The sequence below is a fragment of the Scyliorhinus torazame genome, chromosome 8 (assembly GCF_047496885.1).
Source record: "Scyliorhinus torazame isolate Kashiwa2021f chromosome 8, sScyTor2.1, whole genome shotgun sequence".
NCBI classification, from domain to species: Eukaryota; Metazoa; Chordata; class Chondrichthyes; order Carcharhiniformes; family Scyliorhinidae; genus Scyliorhinus; species Scyliorhinus torazame.
The window spans coordinates 228,645,282-228,670,143 of NC_092714.1; the positions used below are offsets into that span (position 1 = coordinate 228,645,282).

At 44.0% G+C, this 24,862-nt stretch overlaps 1 protein-coding gene across 5 annotated transcripts in view; it reads left to right on the forward strand.

The window, feature by feature from the left end:
* Positions 1-24,862, forward strand: part of LOC140428432 (uridine-cytidine kinase-like 1) — a 163,304-nt gene that overhangs the window by 118,490 nt on the left and 19,952 nt on the right. For 4 of the 5 annotated variants that reach the window (XM_072514877.1, XM_072514873.1, XM_072514874.1 and 1 more), the window contains exons 8-11: positions 1,060-1,079; positions 10,860-10,958; positions 17,113-17,206; positions 23,736-23,798. In XM_072514877.1, the coding sequence (XP_072370978.1) occupies positions 1,060-1,079; positions 10,860-10,958; positions 17,113-17,206; positions 23,736-23,798 (276 nt within the window). Of the gene's footprint in view, positions 1-155; positions 173-1,059; positions 1,080-10,859; positions 10,959-17,112; positions 17,207-23,735; positions 23,799-24,862 lie in introns of all 5 variants that reach the window. The other variant, XM_072514875.1, reaches the window with a different exon arrangement.

The following is a 24,862-nucleotide window of genomic DNA, read 5'->3' on the forward strand; positions in this document are numbered from 1 at the left end:
GCAACATGGGGTGAAGTTTCCGCAGAGCAAAGCTTTCAGAAAAGGTGCATGTGGCAGTGTGTTGTAAAATATGAATCAATTGTCCTCTTACTTAACTTTTTTTTCTCTTGTATGTGTATTAAAAATGAACGACTGGATTACTGTTAACACTCCAGCGTGAACTCGGTGTAAGGTATGAACAAACGATGGTAGGCTTGCACCATGTATTGTGAACAGTGAGAGGCACTGTGAATACTGGTCTATGCTTCGACACAAAGCAGTCCTACACCTGCCCCCATGTTTCTGTATTAAAGTTGCAATGAAAATATGTTAACACCTATTGATTTTTGTTGGACTTATTAAACACTTTTTTCAACCAGTACACATTCAAATTATTTTAAAAGCGTGACGGAGCAAGGTGAGTACTCAAAATGTCTCCATGACGATAGCTACTTTGGGAGCTATTGCTCATGTACAACCCTCTAACCTTCCTGGTCTGTTTGAATCGGTGAAGTTAAAAATCAGAGAAAAGCTTTTGCTGACCCTCTTGATCAGATAAGGTAGTTTCCAAGATTTAAGATTATTCAATGATGTACTTATTCAAATAAACTTTCCATCAATGGTCAGCCACAATAGCAATGCGACAGGAAGTTAACTATCTGCCTTAGACACAGGAAGTTTAGAGGGTTTAGAATTTAATGTCATGTTTGATAGTTGCAGTGTGTGACACCTATCATACTTGTCGTGTAATTCTTTAGAACATTTTTTACACTCCAGTTCCTGTCAGTTAAAAATAGAAGAAACTTGAAAAAAAGCATCTATTTTTGGTCCTCCGCGAAGTACGTACTCTACTCGTACTCAAGAGTTTTAAATTCAGACTATGTGGACAAAATTCATTTGCAACAACAAATTTCTAAAGAAATGGTCATGCACTACATAGTATGGTAATGTCCTGCTGCCACTGGGGAAAGTTGTGATTTGCTTGTGTTGTTGGGTATTAATGAATTGAAATCTCTTCCTTCCTACCTATTCTGAATTTACTTCATTGTCCTGCTCCGAATATAATTCCCAACTGAACAGAGGAAACTGCGCTGGGATATGTGAGGAGAATTTGCATACTTCATTCATTTTCCTAGCTGTTTTTGCATTTCAAGCCTGTGCGTGGCTATTTAGAAAGCAAAAACTAATAACTGCTTACAATGTTTTTTGCCGTTAGTGCAGCCATACTGCAGCTAGGGTGTTTTGAAATGTTTTCACTTATTCCTTACTTTTTGAAAAAATCCAACAATTTGCCTTCTTAAATTGGGAATTTCATGGCTGATTTTATAGAGAAAGGGTTCATTGTTTCAGTAACTGTTTGCTGCTCGCATTGCTTTCTGCTTGACGTGAACTGGTTATAACAGCTGCAACTAATAACTGACTTGGTTTTGGCTTGAGATTTTGACCACATGTGGCCTAAGTAATTCAGCCCTAATCATATCTAAATTTATAACGAAATCTGAGATTTCATAAGAACTGTCTTGTTTATTTCCACCTTCAAAAAGAATCCAAAGAATCCTCTCATAAAACTATTTTTATATCACACCAATACCTATGCTCATGAGGTGAACTCTTTGGCATTGGCTAGGGCCAACAATTGGGAAGACTGATGCCTTAACGCCAACCTCAGAAGAGCATGATCTACTCCAATCTGGAATTTTGATTTATTATCCCACTGGGAAGAGGATAACGCTGAATATATTTAGAAATGTTGTTTTATAGAAATCCCAGAAAATAAACTGCACAAGAATCCATTCCACCCATCTATTGCAATCGAATTCCCCTGTCCTTTCTCTCTATCACTCCATATTCTCCTGTTTAAAATACCCTTCCAGTTCAATTTTAATGATGTTCTGGTCCCGACATCAACTGCAATTATGGTAGTGTTTCATGGGCGCGATCTTCCAACTCTTCAAGTCGGTGGGATTTTCCAGTCCTGCTGAGGGCGCACCCCCACTGTGGGTCTCTCAGCAGAGTGGGGTGGATTCAATGGGAAATCCCATTGACAGCAGTGGGACCAGAAGATTCCACAACAGTCAATGGCGGGCTTCCTCCCGCTGCCGAGAGAATCTCGCCCCCCTGTCTTTAATAACTATATGTGTAAACATTTGTTCTTACTCTCCCTGTTCTTCCAGCAATGGCCGTTTTCGCCAATACATCAAATGGCACTCAATCTTTTAGCATGTACCAATGCAAAGTCACCTTTTTCTGCTCCCAATATTTATTGACACTGGTTATTTAAGCAGATTTCTTGGTGATTAGCAATCTTGGACTTTTTATCCGTTTGCACACTGTTGATGATTGACTGCACCCTAAGTGTTAATTAGCTACAAATGATACCTCTTAAACAAGAGAGCTTGTGGAATCTGAAAATTTATGCTATTTGTGTTTCATATTGAAGCACAAAATTATATTAACCTATCCATAGGTTTGAATCAGGTTGTGCATATGTTCAGTTGTAACTCAAGTTATTAATAATATATTATTGTGCTTTAGTTAGCTGAAATGAACCCGAACAATTAAAGACAAGAATATACAACTTCAAATGGAAAAACACAGAGATATCCGTTAGCATATTTCAGCCTTGCCTTGCATTTGAAAGGCCAAGGGCATCTGCCCTGCACGTGTTAGTGTGACTAACTCAAAATGTGTCACCATAGAATAGCAAGCTGTGGATACTGTAAATATGAATGGTGGAGATAGTGTAGATCTTTCAGTAGAATCTAAATGATTACAAAATGTGCGTTTCACGGTGAGTGGCTTTTCCTCCAACTTGTTTTTTAAATATTGTATTTGAAAACGAGGGGTTCCTAATTTTGGAATTTAGATGCATTGAGCTGCTGTGTTCGGATTGCCGGTAACTGCATTACCATTTGTAGTTTCCTCTTGTCTCCGAGCTAGCAACGATAACAAAAGTAATTCTCAGTTAACAAAGTAAATCAAAATGAAGCATTGCCTGGTGTGGCTCAGGAGCATCTTCCTGCTAAGGGGGCTCATAATTCGCTGATCTCTTTTGTTCCCCCTGGGTCCGCTGATCTTTTTCTTTCCTCGTGTCTTTACCAACATCAACGCAACCATTTTTTAATTCATACTGTTTTAAAACGATGCTTCCATTCTCTCCCCCTCCCCAACACGTAAAAGCAAAGTCTTTAGATATTAAACTGCATTAATACTGTGTAGGCGGGCTGGAGTGTAACCACAAAAGCAAATCATAACCTAAAAACAATGTCTTGCCTTAACATGTCCTTGAGTGTTGAAGAAACGATCGTCACTGTGAACCACTTAAACTTCAGCTTGTTCAGTACAGCAAGTTTAGATAACATAAATTAGGAACCCCTAATCTGTGCACAAGTCCTCAATAAAGCGTGTAAAGCACTAAACAAAAGGCCCTAATCCTATAGTGAAGAGCAGTTGAACAATTATGCAATCATACAGGGCAATAATTGATTGGCCTAACCTTTTTAGATAAGCCACCTGATGTGTTGGGTGTTCTGGATCACATACAGGTCACCAACACTTGAAGTAGTGCAATACTATTTTATTAAAAGGTTAACTATTTAAACATACTTGAACTGTGGGCAAATACGATACTAGCTTTAACTAAAGACCTTTGCCTTGTCCTAACCAGTTGATGCACTCAGCACATGGTGAATGTCTGTGTTGCAGGCTGTGAGCTCTGTGCTCCTAGCTAGCTGCTACTCGAATGAACGGGAACTCTGATGCCCCCTGTACTTATAGTGCGTGTGCTCTCACTGGTGATTGGCTGCGGTGTTGTGCATGCACCATAATATACTGGTGTACATTATGACACCACCCAGCCTAATGACCATTGTGACTAAAAAAAACAATTTTGACCATCAGCATTCTCCCTCCACAACCCCCAAAAATATTTAGAAATTGCATAAACTGCACTGAGCTTGATGCATTCCCAACACCTAATTTTCCATTCTCCATCAAATTATGATACTGGGCTAACTTTGCATCATGGATGACACCGGCTCCTCAGTTGCAGGTGCTTGAAGTATTGCAGCAGCCATGCAAGCCCCATACTAATGAGCTTAGCTCCGTACTCTATTCCTTGTTACATCTTTCCAGAAGGTTTTCACTTGCACTGACACTTGCTGTACTAATGATTCATCTCCGGTATCTCCTCCAGTTGGTCATAGTTATTATATGAGTCTCAACATATTGTGATATGCAACCATGCGATATTGTGTAGCTGAACCTGACCATGTTTTCAACTATTAACTCAAGGTGTACTTTCTGTTGATGGTGGTGAGGAGGAAGAGAGATGTAGCTTTTGAGAGTGGGAATGCTTTCCAATTTATTTTCCCTCTAACTTTCCAGCATGGTATAGTAAAGCCAACCACAGCTGTACTCTGCGGCCCCAACTAAGATTAGTGAAATCAATGCAGAACCATGTCCAATAGGACACTATGGTCTATTTACTTACATTTACCATAGGTTAGTTCAGTCTCAATTAGATAAGCTCCCTGCAGTTAGTGTCTGTTTCCAACTGAGTACAAATTGAAATTGACATAGAAAAGCACCCATTGAAAAACAAGGGTAAGACGTCCCAAAATGATATACAACATCATCAACACAATGTTATGTGAGTTGAAATGTTCAAGCATAAACAGGATATAAAACATCTCTAAAGCAGAATTGATGCATCCACAGATTTAACAAATGGCAGCAGCTTAGTTATACTGAGTTTCACCCACAAACATGCATACGTAATTGCTGATCCTTGAAATAATTGGCCAGCAACTGCCAATATCAGTTGAATTAAGACTGACATTTCTATCAGGGATTCCACAATTCAATTAAGAAGTACAGGTTTAATTTAATCTGCACTTTGATTATTTTGACTATGTTATACGAGTTAACAGTGATTTTGAGGAGGTAAGTAGTCCACTAGCCTGTCTAAGGTTTTAATTGTGTCCATAGTTACAAATTAATAAGCTAATTAAGTGCTGTTTAAAAATTTAATCAATTTTAATGTAAAAGTAGGAATGTGGATCGCCTGAATGTCATGAATAATAGCACAAAATTGACAGTGAGTGTTAAGAAACATCTAATGTGTTTGTCTCATAGCATGGTAGCACAGTGATTAGCATTGTTGCTTCACAGCGCCAGGGTCCCAGGTTCAATTCCTGGCTTGGGTCACTGTCTGTGCGGAGTCTGCACATTCTCCCTGTGTCTGCGTGGGTTTCCTCCGGCTGCTCCGGTTTCCTCCCACAAATCCCGAAAGACGTGCTGTTGGGTAATTTGCACATTCTGAATTCTCCCTCCGTGTACCCGAACAAGCACCAGAATGTGGCGACTAGGGGATTTTCACAGTAACTTCATTGCAGTGTTAATGTAAGCCTACTCGTGACAATAAAGATTATTATATTATCTCAGTTCACTATTTTAACAGAAGTGTTAACCCATTTAAAATAAACTGGTTCAAATATTCCACTAAAATATCAGTGAAAACATTTTTGCCATTTTTAAGAGTTAAAATTTTAGATCATTTATAATAATTCCTGGGCTATCATATTGAATTATGCATCTGTTATTTTAGCATATTAACCTCAGGACCACTAACTAGGGTCATCTGATATAGCTCTCCCTTACAATAGGATGCACACTTGGTGTTGTTCTACATCATGAGTATGATGTGGGAAATGTTGGGGCAGCACGGTGGCACAATGATTAGCACTGATGTCTCATGGCGTCGAGGACCCGGGTTCGATCCCGGCCCCAGGTCACTGTCCGTGTGGAGTTTGTACATTCTCCCTGTGTCTGCGTGGGTCTCACCCCCACAACCCAAAGATGTGCAAGGTAGGTGGATTGACCATGCTAAATTGCCCCTTAATTGGAAAAAGAAAATAATTAGGTACTTCAAATTTTTAAAAAAAATAATGTGGGAAATGTAAAATTACCTGGATTGGTGCGAAGAATAGAAATGCAAATTGTTTCTTAAACCATGAGAGGCTGTTGGTATACAAAGAGATTCAGGTGTCCATGAACAAAAATCACAAAAACGTTGTGTAGTTACTGCAAGCAATTAGGAAAGCAAATGTATGTTAGATCTTAATACTAGGGGGTGAAGTATAAGTGTAAGGGAATCTTGTTGCTATTACATAGGACTTTGTGGCGAGCATACCTGGACAACTGCACAATTCTGGTTTCCTTGCCAAAGGACAGATTTGCTCATCTGAGGGGGGAATACAACGGAGGTTCAGTAGATTAATTCCTACGGTGGGAGGTTGTCATATCAAGAGACACTCGAGTAGAATGTGAAGCGACCTGATTGAAATTGATGATCCAGAGTGTCCGCACAAATAACATCAGCTCGAGATACTTTTCTCTCCACCATGGGACTATGTCCCCACTGCTGTTTGCACTCGCGATTGAGCCATTGGATATCGCATTAAGAAGTTCAGGGATATGGTAAAGGATAGTGTGGGGAGGATAGAGCATAGGGTGTCCTCATAAGCCGATGATTTGTTATACGTGTCAAACCAAATGTGTCAATAGGGGGAATATTAAAGCTGCTTCGGGTGTTTGGATCTTTCTCGGAGTACAAATCAAATCTAGACAAAAGTGAGTAATTTGTGGTGCCTCGGCCGGGGGTGGGGGCAGGGGTGTGGGGGATGCCATTCCGTAAGGCAGAGACACACTTTAGATAGCTGGTGGTGCAGGTTGCTCGGGATTGGGGGGTGGGGGGGGGGGGGGCTCCATAGGTACAACATTTCTAGTTTGGTGGGATGAGTGAAAGCTGATCTGGCAAGGTGGGATGGTCTCCCTCTGTCACTGGCGGGTCGGGTACAGGCAGTTAAAATGAACGTGTTGCCGCGATTTCTGTTTATTTTCCAACGCCCGCCAATGTTCCTGCCAAAGGCATTTTTTAGACAGATTGAAGGAAAGATTACCTCGTTCATAGAGGGGAAGGAAGGTGACGAGAGTTAGAAAGGTGCTACTACAGAGAGGAAGGCAGGCAGGGGGTTTGGGTCTTCCGAACCTGATGTGTCATTCCTGGGCAGCGAATGTGAAGAAGGTGCGGAGCTGGGTCAGAGGGGTTGATTCCCAGTGGGTCAGAATGGAGGAGAGTCTGTGTAGGGGGTCAGGATTGAAGGCGCTAGCAACAGCGCCGCTCCCGATGGCCCCGGGAAATACTCAAGGAGTCCGGTAAAAGTAGCTTCATTGAGAATTTGGAGGCAGTTTCGCCAACACTTCGGGTTGGGGCAGGGTCAAGGGAAATGACGATTCGGGGGAACCACCGATTTGAGCCAGGGAAGTGGGACAGAAATTCTCAGAAATGGGAGGAGAAGGGGATTAAGACACTAAAAGATTTGTTTCTTGGGGGTTGGTTTGCAGGATTGAAGGAGCTGGAATCGAAGTATGGGCTGGAGCAGGGGGAAGTGTGTTGATACATGCAGGTTTGAGATTTTGCCAGAAAGGAGATACAGAGCTTCCCGGTGCAGCCGGTCTCCATATTACAGGAGGAGGTGCTGACGACAAGGGGACTGGAGAAGGGGGTAGTGTTGGCGGTTTACGGGGCTATTTTGGAAGAGGATAACGCACCACTGGAAGGGATCATAGGAAAGTGGGAGGAGAGTTGGGAGAGGGTATGGCGGAGAGGTTCTGGTGTGAGGTGCTCCAGAGAGTGAACGCCTCCTCCTCGTGTGCGAGGTTGGGGATGGTACAGCTGAAGGTGGTATATAGAGCACAACTCACAAGGGCGAGGATGAGCCGGCAAATCACGTTCATATGTTTTGGTCCTGTCCAAAGCTGGAGGATTACTGGAAGGAGGTTTTTAGGGTAATCTCTAAAGTGGTACACGTGAAACTGGACCCAGGCCGTCGGGTGGCCATATTCGGGGTATCGGACCTGCCGGGGTTGGAATCGGGTGCGGAGGCAGATGTTGTAGCCTTCGTCTCATTGATCGTCTGTTGGGATGGAGATCAACCTCTCCACCCTGTGCCCTGGAGTGGAGAGAGGACCTGTTGGAATTCTTGACTCTTGAGAAGGTTAAGTCAGAACTGAGGGGAAGGATGGAGGGTTCTACAATTCATGGGCGTTATTCATTATGCACTTTCAAGAATTGGATAACATCGAACATTAGTGTGGGGGAGGTTGGGAGAGCTGGGGAGGGGGAGGGGGACTGACTGTGTTCATGGTGACTATGGGTGATTCCTGATTCCTTTTTGTTATTTGTTTATGTTGGCAGTTGTTTAGGGATTGTTGTTGATATGGGGATTGACATTATATTCATTACTGCTTATTGTTTATTATTGGTGAGTGTAAATTTGGGAGAAAATGTGAAAAAGGAGAATAAAAATATTTTTTTTAAAAGAAATTGATGACCCAGATCTGTGGTCAGTTATAAAGTGACAGCACTTCTGACCTTGAAAATAGGTACCCACAAAGATCCACCAGTCACTGTGGTATGGATTTCATCTTCTCCGATGTTAATTTGATTCTAGAGCCAACTACAGAAGATCTCTGGTTGTATTGTCATCAAGCAGGCTAAGCAGACAATCACATTGCAGCAATCCACAAAGTAAAATGCACTTATTATCCTTAATTTTTTAATCATTTTACAGAAAGCACAATAAAGATTGGGATGAACATTCAAGTTTTAAGCAGGCACTGAAATATCATAAATTTGGAAAAAATATTTTTTATTATATTAGAAATCTATGGAAACTTATTCACAATGGAGAAATTTGACACTCCACAAATGTAAAATTAGTATTTCAGGACCAGTCAGGTTTCCCAGCAGTAATTCTGAACTTCGTATGCCTTTAAAACCATCAGTATATCTCACACAATAAGGTGAGACTAAAAATGTGGAAATTCACACCAATTCAAATGCTCACAGCAGATTTCCCTCTGCAGGGTCTTCGACAGCCGACCCTAGAAGGTGCATGCAGGGAATCAGTGACAGCAACTTCCGACTTCTGCATTTAGCTGCAGATGCCAGGAGTTGCTGTAAGTGTCACACTTTTGATGACAACAATCTGACAATTTCACCATCATTACAGCTGAAAGGTCCAGGCCAGAAAATATTTGAGAATGCTTGAGTGAGTTGATGCTCAGAGGCTACCTCACCAACTGGAGACTAGACTAGAACTAGAAGCCAAAGTGTCTGAATAAAGGGTAAGGCAATTAGCAGTAAGGTGAGGAGAAATTTCTCATGGTCACAAATGCTTGGAATCTCAAAGCCAGAGGGATGCACAGTTTTTGAGTATCTTGACGATTTAGCTTGGTAGGTTACTAGATACGAAGTTAATTATGGGATATGGAATAGGTTGAGAAAAAGAAGTCAGAGGCAAGGATCAACTGTGATCTAATTGAATGGTGGAGCAGGCTCAGGGGAATGTATGGGTTATTTGCTGCTCCTATTTCACCCAACCACCAATACAAATCCCAATGTAAAGGAAGCAGGAATCAAAGACTATGACATTAAACTGTAAAACCCACTGTTTTCTTTACGTCTTCAAGGCAGCAGGAAAAGAACACTCAAAAGACCAGTTTCTGAGAATACTTAAACAAAACTGTTCCTCAAAGGCCCTGGGGAAATGTCGGTCTGCATTTAATGGAGCCCACCAGCGAGCGCAGGCCAGCATTTTCACGGAGGAGGCTGCACATCCCATTCCTGCCAGTGGGAAACCTGACCCACATTGAGTCACATGGGAATAGTCTTGACATGGGGAATAAGCCAGTTAGCTATTTAGGCTCAAAGCGAGCCACTTGATGGTCATTATGCTATGCTCGCCTCACCTGACTGGTGATTCCCTCCGTGACTCCCATTCTGTCCCCATTCCCCTATGGCCTTGGTACCTCATTGATTCTAGGCCTATCCCTGTGTGTGTTACTAGCAACAGCCTTCATTCCCAGTGGTGCTAATGGGCAATGGCGAGTTGCTGACCTCTGATTGGCCAGGATTTCTACACCTGTGGTCCCAAATCCCAGGAAAGGCCTGACGCTGGTCACTTAAGTACCTGATCCATGTCAGAATAACTAAATCCAGCCCATTGTTTACACCTACATGATTGGCCATGAAAGTAAAGGCTAATGATGAGAAGTTTGCAGAGGTTTAATTGCTGATAATGTTCAGTATTTAGGTCATCAGTTTGGAACATTCAGAATTTGCTTTACTTGAAAGCAAGAGGACCAATAAAATTGGAGTACTTAACTTCTCGTCTTCCAGAAGATGACAAAGAAACATATTTTAAATCCCTTTGTCTCATACATCAATGTTAATGTTTTAGAACATGTCTGAGGACAGAAGCTGTCTAAATACCTTTAGAAAATGACAAAAAGAGGTTAAAGGCACAGAGAATAGTTTTAACTTTGGGGGTTGATAAAAAATGGGCGATATAACATTGGCAACCTCATAAACCCCTCCCCTAATATTCATTTTCATAATAGGATCGAGAAAGTCAACTGACATGTAGCTGATCTGATATAACTAGCTTTCCACTGATCACCAAATTTCGCTCGCCACGCCCCCCCCCCCCATCCCCAACCATCATTTTTTAAAACTGCAGCTTTGCTTTTAGTGATTGGGCTAAAATGTACAATATTTGATTGAAAAATTCAGTTTGCTTCTTAGTTATTCTTCCAATATATTCTGTGTTTTTTATCCAAATTTGCACCAATTGAATTGGTTGTAAGTAAAGGTGTAACATTTAATTCACTCAGAAGTCACAAATTGATCTATTAAAACCTTCCTGCTGCTTTCTAGCTATTTGCATAATCTAAGAAGCAAACTTAATCTGAGAGTTTTGTTATTTGTTGAGATGATGTTCAATAACACCGTTTTCCTTGCTGTACTACTTCAGGGCAACCTTGGCATCTGCCCACCAAGCACAACCATTGCCAAAGACCCTGAGTGTGCTGAAAAGCACTCCGCAGGTACAAGGGATGCACACGTTCATTAGGTACTGTATCATTCTACCAACTCGGTGTATTATCTAGAACTCCTCTTTCTGTTAGAAACTCATGCAAACCCATCTCTTCACCCAAGTCTGTGGACATGTTCCATCAAAAAATATAGAGACATCAAAAGATAGAAAATAGGAACAGGGGTAGGTCATTTGGCTCTTCGAGCCTGTTCCACCATTCAATATGATCATGCTGATCCTTTATCTCAGAGCCATACTGCTGCATTCTCCCCATACCCATTGATGCCTTTCCGAGTCTAGAAATATATCTACTCCCTTCTTAAATATATTCAGTACTTGGCCTTCACAGCCTTCTGTGGTAGAGAATTCCACAGGTTCACCCATTTATTCTTACTCTATGTTTAATGTTTACTCACCAATTTTTAATCCATGCCAACATATTGCCCCACGTGCTTTAATTTTGCACACTAAACTCTTATGTAGCACTTCATCAAAATGTTTCTGAAAATCTAAATACACAACATCCACTGGTTCTCCCTTATCTATTCTGCTGGTTGCATCCTCAAAAAATTCTAGTAGGCTTGTCAAACATGATTTCCCTTTCATAAACCCATGTTGACTTTGTTTATTGCTGTTGATATTTTCTGAGTGCCCTGTTGTCACATCCTTTATAATAGTTGTAACATTTCCCTCCTACTGATGTGAGGTGAAATTCCCTGTTTTTTCCCTCCCCTTTTAAAAAGCAATCCAATCTGCTGGGGTTGTTCCAGAATCTACAAAATTTGATGACAATCAATGCATCCACTGAGGCCATTCCATTGCTCCCACATTTAGTACCCTGGGATGTAGATTGGTAGGCATTGGATATTTATCGGCTTCTGGTCCCATTCATTTCTCCAACACTATTTTTGAAGCAATACTATTTTCCAATTCCTCCTTTGCATTAGACGCTTGGTTCCCTGGCATTTCTGGGACATTATTTGTCTTCCCCCATGAAGAACTAAAGTAGTTGTTTCATTACTCCGCCATTTCCTTGCTGTCTATTATAAATTCTCCTATTTCGGACTGTAAGGGACCTACATTTGTCTTTGCTAATCTTTTCCTTTTTAGATACTTATAGCAGCTTTTACTTTTATGTTACTTAAAAGTTTACTCATACTCTATTTTTCCCCTCTTAATCAATCTCTTGGTCCTCCTTTGCTGAATTCTAAACTGCTCCGAATCTTCAAGCTTGCTACTTTTTCCAGCAACTTTGTATGGTTCCTCTTTGGATCTAATGCTATCCATAATTTATTTTGTTAGAGTGGGCATTCATTCCGTTGTTCCTCCGTCGATACTTTGGTAAATGTTTCTCTGCAAAGAGCTATACAAATGGAAGTTGTAGTAGTGTAGAATTTTGCATGCAGATGAGTCCATTCTCTCACATTTGTACTTGCTCTCTGAAAAAAATCACCCACTGGTCTCATTTCCTTTCCCTTACATGTTACTTTTTTTTTTTACATCTGCTCCCCTTTCAGAGCTACGGTGTAGCATTATCAGAAAATAAAGTTGCTTATTTTATAAAGCTTTCTGGAATTTAAAATGAAATGGAAAAATAAAACTAGAGCTCTATATTCTTCCAGGCCAATGAGGACAATCCATTGTCCTAGTAAAGAACTGGTTTGAGAGAGTAATCTATATCTCGGTTTAGTACTTTGTCATTGACATACTTTAGGACATTTAAAATGGACAAATTAACTATCAATGTTCAGCTGAAATACGGAGTTAGCTACTGATGCTGAAAACTTGAATGAGGTGTTGTTGCTGACCTTGGAATATTTGAATAAACGCTAATTACTGAGGCTGAGAAACTGCAACCAAAATGTTTTTCAATGTCCCTTTGGCTGTTCTATAATTATTGTACTGCGCACTGTCTGTCAAAATACCTTCAGAATTAACTATTTGATTTGTCTGTATCTTTACAAAGACATCAGCTCATTTGGGCCATTTAACCCATCATACGTTTTCCATCCACATTGAGCTGCATTTCCTGTTGTAATTGTTTCTTAAATGGTTTTGGTGTTTTTGCTGCTGCTACATTGGCTGACAGTTCTTTCAGAGAATGTCCCGAGTTCTGAAATTACCTTTTATTAATTGCCCCTCGGCCTAGACTCCTGCTATATTTCAAATGAACCTCTTCCATACCATTTACCCTTTTATACTACTGTAAGATCACCTCTCTTATCTACCACTCGTTGACTTACTCGCATGCTTTGTATAACTCATTAGGAAAGTAGGAACAGGAGTAGGCCATTCAGCCCCTCGAGCCTCCCCTGCCATTCAGTGAGATCATGGCTGATCTGTGACCTAATTCCATATCCCTAATTCCATATGGGCCTTTGGCCCATATCCCTTAATATTTTTGCTTAACAAAAATCTATCTACTTCAAATTTTAAATTAACAACTGATCTAGCTTCAACTGTTTGTGGGAGAGAGTTCCAAACCTTTACCACCCTCTGAGTGAAGAAGTTCTTCCTAACATAAGGAACAGGTACTACGTGTCCTTAATATGTCCCTGTCAGGCAGGGAAGAGATGCTCGAGTGAGGGAACCATGGTTGACAAGAGAGGTTTAATGTCTTGTTAAGAGGAAAAAGGAGACTTATGTAAGGCTGAGGAAACAAGGTTCAGACAAGGCATTGGAGGGATACAAGATAGCCAGGAGGGAACTGAAGAAAGGGATTAGGAGAGCTAAGAGAGGGCATGAACAATATTTGGCGGGTAGGATCAAGGAAAACCCCAAGGTCTTTTACACATATGTGAGAAATATGAGAATGACTAGAGCGAGGGTAGGTCCGATTAGGGACAGTAGCATGAGATTGTGTATTGAGTCTGAAGAGATAGGAGAGGTCTTGAACGAGTACTTTTCTTCTGTATTTACAAATGAGAGGGGCCATATGGTTGGAGAGGACAGTGTGAAACAGATTGGTAAGCTCGAGGAAATACTTGTTAGGAAGGAAGATGTGTTGGGCATTTTGAAAAACTTGAGGATAGACAAGTCCCCCGGGCCTGACGGGATATATCCAAGGATTCTATCGGAAGCAAGAGATGAAATTGCAGAGCCGTTGGCAATGATCTTTTCGTGCTCACTGTCAACAGGGGTGGTACCAGGGGATTGGAGAGTGGCGAATGTCATGCCCCTGTTCAAAAAAGGGACTAGGGTTAACCCTGGGAATTACAGGCCAGTTAGTCTTACTTCGGTGGTAGGCAAAGTAATGGAAAGGGTACTGAAGGATAGGATTTTTCAGCATCTGGAAAGACGCTGCTTGATTAGGGATAGTCAGCACGGATTTGTGAGGGGTAGGTCTTGCCTCACAAGTCTTATTGAATTCTTTGAGGAGGTGACCAAGCATGTGGATGAAGGTAAAGCAGTGGATGTAGTGTACATGGATTTTAGTAAGGCATTTGATAAGGTTCCCCATGGTAGGCTTCTGCAGAAAGTAAGGAGGCATGGGATAGTGGGAAATTTGGCCAGTTGGATAACGAACTGGCTAACCGATAGAAGTCAGAGAGTGGTGGTGGATGGCAAATATTCAGCCTGGATCCCAGTTACCAGTGGCGTACTGCAGGGATCAGTTCTGGGTACTCTGCTGTTTGTGATTTTCATTAATGACTTGGATGAGGGAGTTGAAGGGTGGGTCAGTAAATTTGCAGACGATACGAAGATTGGTGGAGTTGTGGATAGTGAGGAGGGCTGTTGTCGGCTGCAAAGAGACATAGATAGGATGCAGAGCTGGGCTGAGAAGTGGCAGATGGAGTTTAACCCTGAGAAGTGTGAGGTTGTCCATTTTGGAAGGACAAATATGAATGCGGAATACAGGGTTAACGGTAGAGTTCTTGGCAATGTGGAGGAGCAGAGAGATCTTGGGGTCTACGTTCATACATCTTTGAAAGTTGCCACTCAAGTGGATAGAGCTGTGAAGAAGGCCCATGGTGTGCTCGCGTTCATTAACAGAGGGATTGAATTTAAGAGCCGTGAGGTGATGATGCAGCTGTACAAAACTTTGGTAAGGCCACATTTGGAGTACTGTGTACAGTTCTGGTCGCCTCATTTTAGGAAGGATGTGGAAGCTTTGGAAAAGGTGCAAAGAAGATTTACCAGGATGTTGCCTGGAATGGAGAGTAGGTCTTACGAGGAAAGGTTGAGTGTGCTAGGCCTTTTCTCATTAGAGCGGAGAAGGATGAGGGGCGACTTGATAGAGGTTTATAAGATGATCAGGGGAATAGATAGAGTAGACAGTCAGAGACTTTTTCCCCGGGTGGAACAAACCATTACAAGGGGACATAAAATTAAGGTGAATGGTGGAAGATATAGGGGGGATGTCAGAGGTAGGTTCTTTACCCAGAGAGTAGTGGGGGCATGGAATGCACTGCCTGTGGAAGTAGTTGAGTAGGAACCATTAGGGACCTTCAAGCAGCTATTGGATAGGTACATGGATTACGGTAAAATGATATAGTGTAGATTTATTTGTTCTTAAGGGCAGCACGGTAGCATTGTGGATAGCACAATTGCTTCACAGCTCCAGGGTCCCAGGTTCGATTCCGGCTTGGGTCACTGTCTGTGCGGAGTCTGCACGTCCTCCCCGTGTCTGCGTGGGTTTCCTCCGGGTGCTCCGGTTTCCTCCCACAGTCCAAAGATGTGCAGGTTGGGTGGATTGGCCATGATAAATTGCCCTTGGTGTCCAAAATTGCCCTTGGTGTTGGGTGGAGGTGTTGAGTTTGGGTAGGGTGCTCTTTCCAAGAGCCGGTGCAGACGCAAAGGGCCGAATGGCCTCCTTCTGCACTGTAAATTCAATGATAATCTATGATTAATCTAGGACAAAGGTTCGGCACAACATCGTGGCCCGAAGGGCCTGTTCTGTGCTGTATTTTCTATGTTTTCTATGTTCTATTTAACATCTCTCCTCAACAGTCTAGCCCTAATGTTTAGAGTATGCCCCCTAGTTTTAGAATCTCCAACCAGTGGAAATAGATTTACCCTATCTTTCCCTGTTAATATCTTGAATATTTCTATCAGATCACTCCTTAACCTTCTAAATTTTAGTGAAAACAGGTCTAATTTGAGTAATCTTGCCTGGTATCTCAATCTCTGTAATCCAGGTATCATTTTTGTAAACTTAAGTTACACTCCCTCCAAGGCTAAAATATCCATCATAAGATGTGGTGTCCAGAACTACTCACAATACTCCCAAGTGAGATATAACCAGATTTTGTATAACTGTAGCATAACCCCCAGTGCCATTATATTCCAATCCTCGAGATAGAAAAGCTAGCATCCCATTCGCCTTTGTGATTATTTTCTGCACTTGTTCCTGGAATTTGAAGGACATATGCACCTGAATCCCCAAGTCTCTTTGAACATCCACTGTACCTAATCTCTTTCAATTTATTAAATACTCTTCTCTATGCTTTTTTGGTCCAAAATGCATAACCTCACACTTGCTTACATTGAATTTCTTCTGCAACAATTTTAGCCATTCACCTAGTCCACTCATTCTGTAATTTCTGAATTGTCTCACTTGAACTTAACGAGCAGCATTTCATGCAGAACTTTAATGAATGTCTTTTAAAAGTCCAAACAGACAGTGGTATTTATCACACTAGCCAGGTCGAATCTTCCCCTTCAAAAATAAAATTGATCATTGTTAATTTAAAGACAACTGTTGATTTTGCATGTGATAAATGATTTCACTATTTTACACATTACATTGATAACGATGAGAATTTGCAGTGAAAATGTTACTATCGAGCAGCTGAGTCACTATTTGATTTGCTGTGCCTTCAGTGAGGTCACCTCAAACAAGTAGCCTTATATAACTGCATGAGTTGATTCAGAGCCACCAAAAATATGCATCATCTCGAACCATGTACTGTGAAACAAGTTTTCTTAGAAAATGTAGTGTGTCGAGGCAAAAGATAATAAAGTATGAGTGATGTAGGACCAGAAAAAGGAGAGACACATCACAAAAGCCAGTTGTTAATGAATGAAGTTTGGGGATTATTTTTTTTTAATAAACTATCTCTGATAAATGGCCTGGTCTGCTAGTGTTTTATATTCGATATTATTAATGAAACATAGTTTTTACAAGAATAAGTTATGTGCATTTTCAATTGGACAACCAGAGAAGTGACTATAGCTTATTCCTTTTCAGAAATAAAGACACAAGTCGAGATGAATTTATATTCTACTCAAAGAGGTTGATGAGACTACTGATAGAGCATACACTTTCATTGTTGCCTTTCCGGGTATGTATATAAGTAACATACATTTTTCTGAGATCATTACTGCACAGAAACTGGCTGTTTTTACTCTCCACTTGAGCTGACTCTAATCCCTCTGTTCTGCTTGCTCCCATAAACTTTAATACTATTTTTTCACACGTCTAGCAGCCGATGTAGTTAAAATAACTATTGGTCCAGAGTTTCAACGGCAATCTTCATATGATGGTCCCGAGTGCATTACATTGAGGGACAACAAAACAATAGCCACGAGGGGAAATGGTAAAATGTGCAGGGAACAAAAGGCGCAGAAAAATGTGGAGGGCAGAAGCTGGAAGAATGTCCAATGGTCAGGCGTATTGTGACCAAACACATGTGTAGAAGGGTATGGAGGACCAGGCAAATCTGTTGTTCGAGAAGTGATGATAAGATATGGTAACATGAGACAATAGGTCACTCAGATAAAGTGGCGTGTGAGGCAATGAACGAGTTTCAAAATGAGGATAAAATCTTTGAAATGATCTCATTTTGAGTATTGAAACAACTGAAAACAGAAACCAAATCCCAAAGGTCTGTGTTCTGTGCTCGGCGGGCCCCTGCACGTAACAACATCTGCTGTCTTTAACTACTTTGCACTTTCTATAACTAATTTTATAAAAAACTGTTGTCAGGGCCACAAAGAATCCAGCACGAGTTTAAGGATACAAAGTAACAACATTTATTTACAATAACATATATATATATATATATATATAACAGCAGCAACAACTTCCCTTGCTGCACACTCCTTCCTGCTGGTTCCTAAATTGGCCAGCTGTATTTATACTTGGAGTTTACTAATGGTTTCTCCGCCTCCCTCATTGGGGAAGCTCATACTCCCACAGGATTGTGGGATTGTCATTAGTCCCCAGCCAATGGTAAGCAGGCAGGTTATAACATCCCTCCCCCCCCCAAAGTCCAAGGAATCCACCGAAGACCCTGGCGAAGGAGGGCGTCGGACTCGTTTTGCCCCAGGCCGGACACCATTTGCACGCGGCGCTGAATCAGGCGGCGTGTAACGAGACGGAGACCGGCGCTTCCGTGATGAACGGCGTAACGGTTGTACATGCACGGCCTGTGGTCCCGAGGATTCCCCCTCTGATGCGTCCTGTGTCTCCATCTCGGAGTCAGAGTCTGCTGCCTCCATCATGTCAGCGTCTCTATCTCCATTCGGTTCTGTAACGACCTGTGCAGGCTTTGAGTGAGGCACCAGTGGAAGATTGTGAGGACTACCTTCCCTTGTCTCTGGTCTCTGCGGCTGTAGAAATGAGCTCCGGGGGTGGGGAATCTTTTGAGGGGATAGTCTTCTGGACCGAACGTGGTTTACATGTTTGCGCTGGAGACGACCCTGGGCTTGCACCTGGTAAGATATAGGGCCCGTTTGGCGAAAGATTACGCCAGGAACCCACTGGGCATCACCAGCAAAATTCCGAACGAACACTGGGTCACCGGGCGCAAACAGCCGAAGCCGAGAAAATCCCTGTCCCTGCCGTTCTTGTGTGCGGCGTACTTTTGCGCCAATGTCCGGGAAAACCATACTAAGGCGGGTGCGAAGTGTCCGGCCCATTAGGAGTTCTGCGAGAGCTACCCCAGTCATCGCATGGGGGGTGGTCCTGTACGTAAACAAAAAGTGAGCCAGTCTCGTGTCCATTGATCCGGAAGACTGCTTCTTTAGTCCTCTTTTGAATGTCTGCACTGCGCGCTCTGCCAACCCATTTGAAGCTGGATGGTAAGGGGCAGTGCGGATATGGCGTATGCCGTTCACCTTCATGAACCTCGCAAACTCCTCACTCGTGAATGGAGTACCGTTATCCGTAACCAGCACCTCGGGGAGGCCATGCGTGCTAAAAGACAAACGCATCTTTTCAATTGTTGCGCCGGACGTTGTCCCCTGCATCTTATGCACCTCTAGCCATTTAGACTGGGCGTCGATTAATAGAAGGAACATGGATCCTTGAAAAGGGCCTGCGAAATCTGCATGCAAGCATGCCCAAGGCCGCCCTGGCCATTCCCAGTGATGTAGGGGCGCGGCCGGCGGAAGCTTCTGATGCTCCTGGCAAATGGAGAAGTTTTGGGCCACCTTCTCAATGTTAGTGTTGAGGCCTGGCCACCAGACATAACTCCGGGCCAACATTTTCATTTTGGTCACACCGAGATGCCCATTGTGCAATTCTCTTAATATCAGCTCCTGGTCTTTTTCCGGGACAATCACATGCGTCCCCCACAAGAGGATGCCGTCTTCCACGCTGAATTCTGACAGCTTGGAGGAAAATGCCCGCAACTCGCCTGGGAGCTGTCTATGCTGCCCACCATACAGGACTATGTGCCGAACCTTTGACAGGACTGGCTCCGTCTGGGTCCACTCACTGATCTGTGATGCCGTGACAGGCAAGGTGTCCATAAAATTTAGGGTTGAAACCACCTCACCGGTCGTGGGGGTCGACATGGGGCCGGTCGATAAAGGCAATCGGCTCAGTGCGTCGGCATTTGCTATCTGCGTTCCTGGTTTGTGCTCCAGAGAATACTCATGTGCAGCAAGCAACAAAGCCCAGCGCTGGATCCGTGCGGAAGCAATGGGCGGTATTGGGTTATCCTCTCTGAAAAGTCCCAGCAGAGGCTTATGATCAGTCACGATAGTGAAATGGCGGCCATACACGTACTGGTGGAAGCGTTTCACCGCAAAAACCACTGCCAGGCCCTCCTTCTCGATCTGCGCGTACTTTTTCTCCGCTGCAGTCAATGTGCGGAAGGCGAAAGCTATCGGGCGCTCGGCCCCGTTCTCCATCTTGTGGGGCAGGACGGCCCCAATACCATACGGGGATGCATCACATGTGACGAGCAAAGGCTTTCCAGGATCACAGTGGGTTAGTAACCCAGACGACGACAATTGTTGCTTTACCCGCCGGAAAGCGGTTTCTTGCGGCTGACCCCAAACCCAGGTGTGATTTTTCTTTAGCAGAAGGTGCAACGGGGCCAGCGTAGTTGCCAGATTGGGGAGGAACTTCCCGTAATAGTTTACGAGACCGAGAAAAGAACGAAGATGCAAAGTGTCAGTCGGGGCGGGAGCCTGTTGAATTGTACGCACCTTCTCTGCGACGGGGTGCAAACCTTCGCGGTCCACCTGATAACCCAGGTAGACTAGTTCCTTGGCCTGAAATGCGCACTTTGTGCAACGTAAATGGACTCCAGCCTCCGAAAAGCGTCTAAGGACAGCCTCCAGATTTTCCAAATGTTCCTGCTCCGACGTCCCTGTAATCAAAACGTCATCTAAGTAGACAGCAACACGTGGTAAACCTCTCAAAATGCCCTCCATAACACATTGAAAAATAGCACAGGCAGAGGATACTCCCAAGGGCAACCGTGTATATTCATACAGGCCCCGGTGTGTATTAATCGTTACATATGGTCGGGAGGCAGGGCCCAGCTCCAACTGCAGGTAGGCGTGACTCGTATCTAATTTTGTGAACGAGAGTCCACCTGCAAGCTTCACGTAGAGATCCTCTATGCGAGGCATTGGATATTGGTCGAGGCGGGAAGCCGTATTAACTGTAAGTTTATAGTCGCCACACAAGCGAACTGTGGCATCTGGCTTCATTACAGGTACAATTGGTGCTGCCCAGTCAGCAAAACGGACGGGCCTGATAATACCCAAACTCTCCAAACTAGTGAGCTCCCCTTCTACCTTCTCGAGCAAGGCGTAAGGCACCGGGCGCGCCCGGAAATAGCACGGCGTGACTCCTGGTTCGACTTGGATACGGGCTACGGCCCCTTTTATTTTCCCCAAACCAGGCTGGAATATATCTGGGTATCGTCCTAGCACCTCAGTCAACCCTTCAGAAACTGGTTGGAGGATGTGCTGCCATTGCAACCGCAAATGACGCAACCAGTTCCGACCCAACAGGCTGGGCCCATGGCACCACGATAAGTGGGAAACGCACCTCCTAGCGTCCATAAACAACAGGGGTCATTGTAGTTCCTGCAATATCCAGTGGTTCCCCTGTGTAGGTGGCCAACCTGGCCTGTGAGTGTGTTAATGTAAGGGTCTGTATACCCTGCTTGATGCAGTCGAATGTCCTCTGAGCGATCACGGAGACCGCTGCGCCAGTGTCCAACTCCATCTCAAGCGGGTGACCATTGACCCGTACTGTCACCTTAATGGGGGCCACACGGGGAGCTGCCACACAATGCAGCTGCAGGCAGTTGTCCTCCGTCTCCACGTCCTCAGGAGTAGTCGCCGCAGGTTCATCCACATGGAAGGTACGGCCCCTGGGCTGGTCCCAGTTACGGCCACTGGGCTGGTCCCAGTTTCGGTCGGAACGATGGCGCCTCTGACGCCCCCAGGACCGGAGTCCGTGACAGGGTCGGCGCCTACAAGTTTCACACGGACATGGCTCCTCATCCATTGGCTCTGGAGAAGGGGAGGAATGTCCGCCGGCCACTGGCGTCGGTCCGGACGTCGCCTCGCCCAAGGTACCGCAGGAGCGCGGGGGGACGTTTTCAGACAGAAGGGGTTGTGCCCCAAGGCATGCACTTCCATTCCCTGTAGCTCCTGCACTCCTCGTTCTGCGCTCTCTCGGGACAATACTATTTGAATGGCCTGTTGAAAAGTCAATGTTGCCTGAGCTAACAACTTTCTCTGGGTGGCCGCATTGTTAATACCGCAAACCAAACGGTCGCGTAACATTTCTGACAAGTCTCACCATAGTCACAGTACTCCACAATCCTGCGTAGCCTGGATAGAAAATCGGCAAGGGATTCTCCAGGGGTCCTCTCAGCGGTATTAAACTGGTAACGCTGGACTATCGTGGACGGGGTTGGGTTAAAATGTTGCCCCACTATATTCACAAGTTCATCAAACGTTTTGGTGTCCGGCGCAGCTGGGTACGTAAGGCTCCTAATCACCCCAAACGCATGTGGGCCGCAAGCGGTGAGCAATATGACCACCTGGCGCTCGTTTTCGGTGATATTGTTTGCCCGGAAATAGTAACACATCCGTTGTGCGTACTGGTTCCAGCTTTCCTGCGCAGCATCAAAAACATCCAAACATCAGTACAGAGGCATGGTATAATAGAAAACAACTTCCAACCTGTATCCAACAAAAATCCAGGGAGGTGGCTTCAGCAGTGTAGACAGCTATTCACATCCCATCCTCGTCGCCAGTTTTGTAAGGGCCACGAAGAATCCAGCACGAGTTTAAGGATACAAAGTAATAACATTTATTTACAATAACATACATATATATATATATATATATATATATATGTAACAGCAGCAACAACTTCCCTTGCTGCACACTCCTTCCTGCTGGTTCCTAAACTGGCCAGCTGTATTTATACTTGGCGTTTACTAATGGTTTCTCCGCCCCCCTCATTGGGGAAGCTCATACTCCTACAGGATTGTGGGATTGTCATTAGTCCCCAGCCAATGGTAAGCAGGCAGGTTATGACAAAAACCCTTCAGCACTCGACCTTCCCGCTCTCTAGCTGCCTTTTAAAACTCTCGTCCACCTTTTAGGATTTCTTCATGGCTTTGCCTTCTCTATCTCAGTAATCTCCTCCAACCCTGCAACCCTCTGAGATACCTGCACTCCTCTAATACCTGTCACTTGTGCATTCCCAATCAGATTTGCTCTACCATAGGTGACCATGCCTTCAGTTGCTGAGGCTCCAAGCTCCGGAGTACACTCCCAACTATGTGTGGGTTTCCACTGGGTGCACCGGTTTCATCCCACAGTCCAAAGATGTGCAGGTTAGGCAGATTGGCCATGCTAAATTGTCCCTCAGTGTCCAAAGGTTAGGCGGGGTTACACAGAAAGGGCAGGGGGATGCGCCTAGCTGGGGTGCTCTTTCGGATGGTCAGTGCAGACTTGATGGACCAAATGGCCTCCTTCTGCACTGTAGAGATTCTATGCTTCTATGTCTCTCCATCTCTCTACCTTGCATTCCTCCTTTAAGGCATTTCTTAAAACCTACCCCTTTGACTTAGGGCGCGATTTACCAGCCGCGTCCCAACGGAATCGGGATGGGATGTAGCTGGTAGATCCTGGGAGAGGTCTCTCCAGCGTTCCCGACAGTATTACTCCTCACGAGATCTTGCGAGACGTTGCGATTTGGATCCTTCCCTTTATGGGTGGGACCCAGACTCTCCGAGTTAAGTGAGTTGAAAAACTCATTTAACTCTGTCGAAACCAGATCGAACCGGCTCCCGGGATCTACCGGCCTCACTGAGGAGACCCTGACCGGTTGCCATTCAACACTGGTCTCCAAAAACGGGGGATCACTCAGAATGGCACTTGGGGGTCTCCCAGGCAATCGGAGCCTTCCACCTCTGCCCCCACAACCTTTCTCCTGCAATTTTTTTTTGCGGGCAGGGTTGGGGTGTTAAAACTTTCAAGAGGTGCTTATAGATTTAATGATCTCTGAATAATTGTGTATTCATGTTATGAGAGAGAAGGCTGGTATAATTAGTGTACATACTTTGCCTGATGAGAATACCGTTGCCTATTGTTTTGTGGCAGACATGCACAGTCCAGACACTGCAAGGAGAGAACTATGAAGGGAGAAGATTTGATGGCACAGGAGTAAGTATGAACAACATTTGACTCGAGTGCCATTTTATCATGAGCAAAATGTTAACAATCAGCTAGAAACTGCGCCATTCTTAAATTATTTTTTACCCTTTCTTAATAATTGAAATGTTATTGTTTTTATATAAATTTAGAGTACCCAATTAATTTTTTCCAATTAAGGGGCAATTTAGCGTGGCCAATCCACCCAGCCTGCACATCTTTGGGTTGTGGGGGTGAAACCCATGCAAACACGGGGAGAATGTGCAAATTCCACACGGACAGTGACCCAGAGCTGGGATCGAACCTGGGACCTCGGCACTGTGAGGCAGCAATGCTAACCACTGCGCCATCGTGCTGCCCAAAATGTTATTGTTTAAAAGTCTCATATGAATCTAGAGTAAGCATTTTCTGTGTTTTAGTTATCTTAATAATGTTGCATTGTATAAAGATCCAATGGGAGAATTAGACATGTGTGATACGTATAAATGGTTGATTATTGATCTGCGTGAGATTGTGTTCAAGAAATGACATTTTGGTAGCATCACTTTGATAGAGTTTGTGTGCAGGGTAACTATATCAGTTCATCAGCGTATCAGCAAGCAAGTATATTCGGCTGATTTAAATATGTGCTCTCCCAATTCACCCGGGGCCCGGGATTCACTGACCTCACCATTGACACCTCAACCCAGCCATCCTGGCAATGCCAAAGTGCCCAGGTATTAAGTTGCCAGTGGTCGGGGCCGGGGTGGGGGCCTTGCCCATAAAAGATGGAGTGAGGGGGGCTTGAGGACCGCGAAAGAGGTAGGTTAGGTGAAGTGGCTGAGGTCCTGAGGCTGCATTAGGGGTGCAGAGGAGGTGGGGGTCGAAAGATCGGGTCTGCCTTTAAAAATGGCGCCCCGATCCACGAGTAATCTTTCTCACTGGCGAGCTAAGCTTGGCAGTGCAGGGAATTACTTAAGAGTGGCCTCAATTGGGACTTCCTCGCCGAGGCATAAAAAAACCTGGCAAAGAACCGTTGACTTTAACTTGATTCCGCTGAATCGCGCCAATTGTTTCTGAACTAGATAAGAAATCAA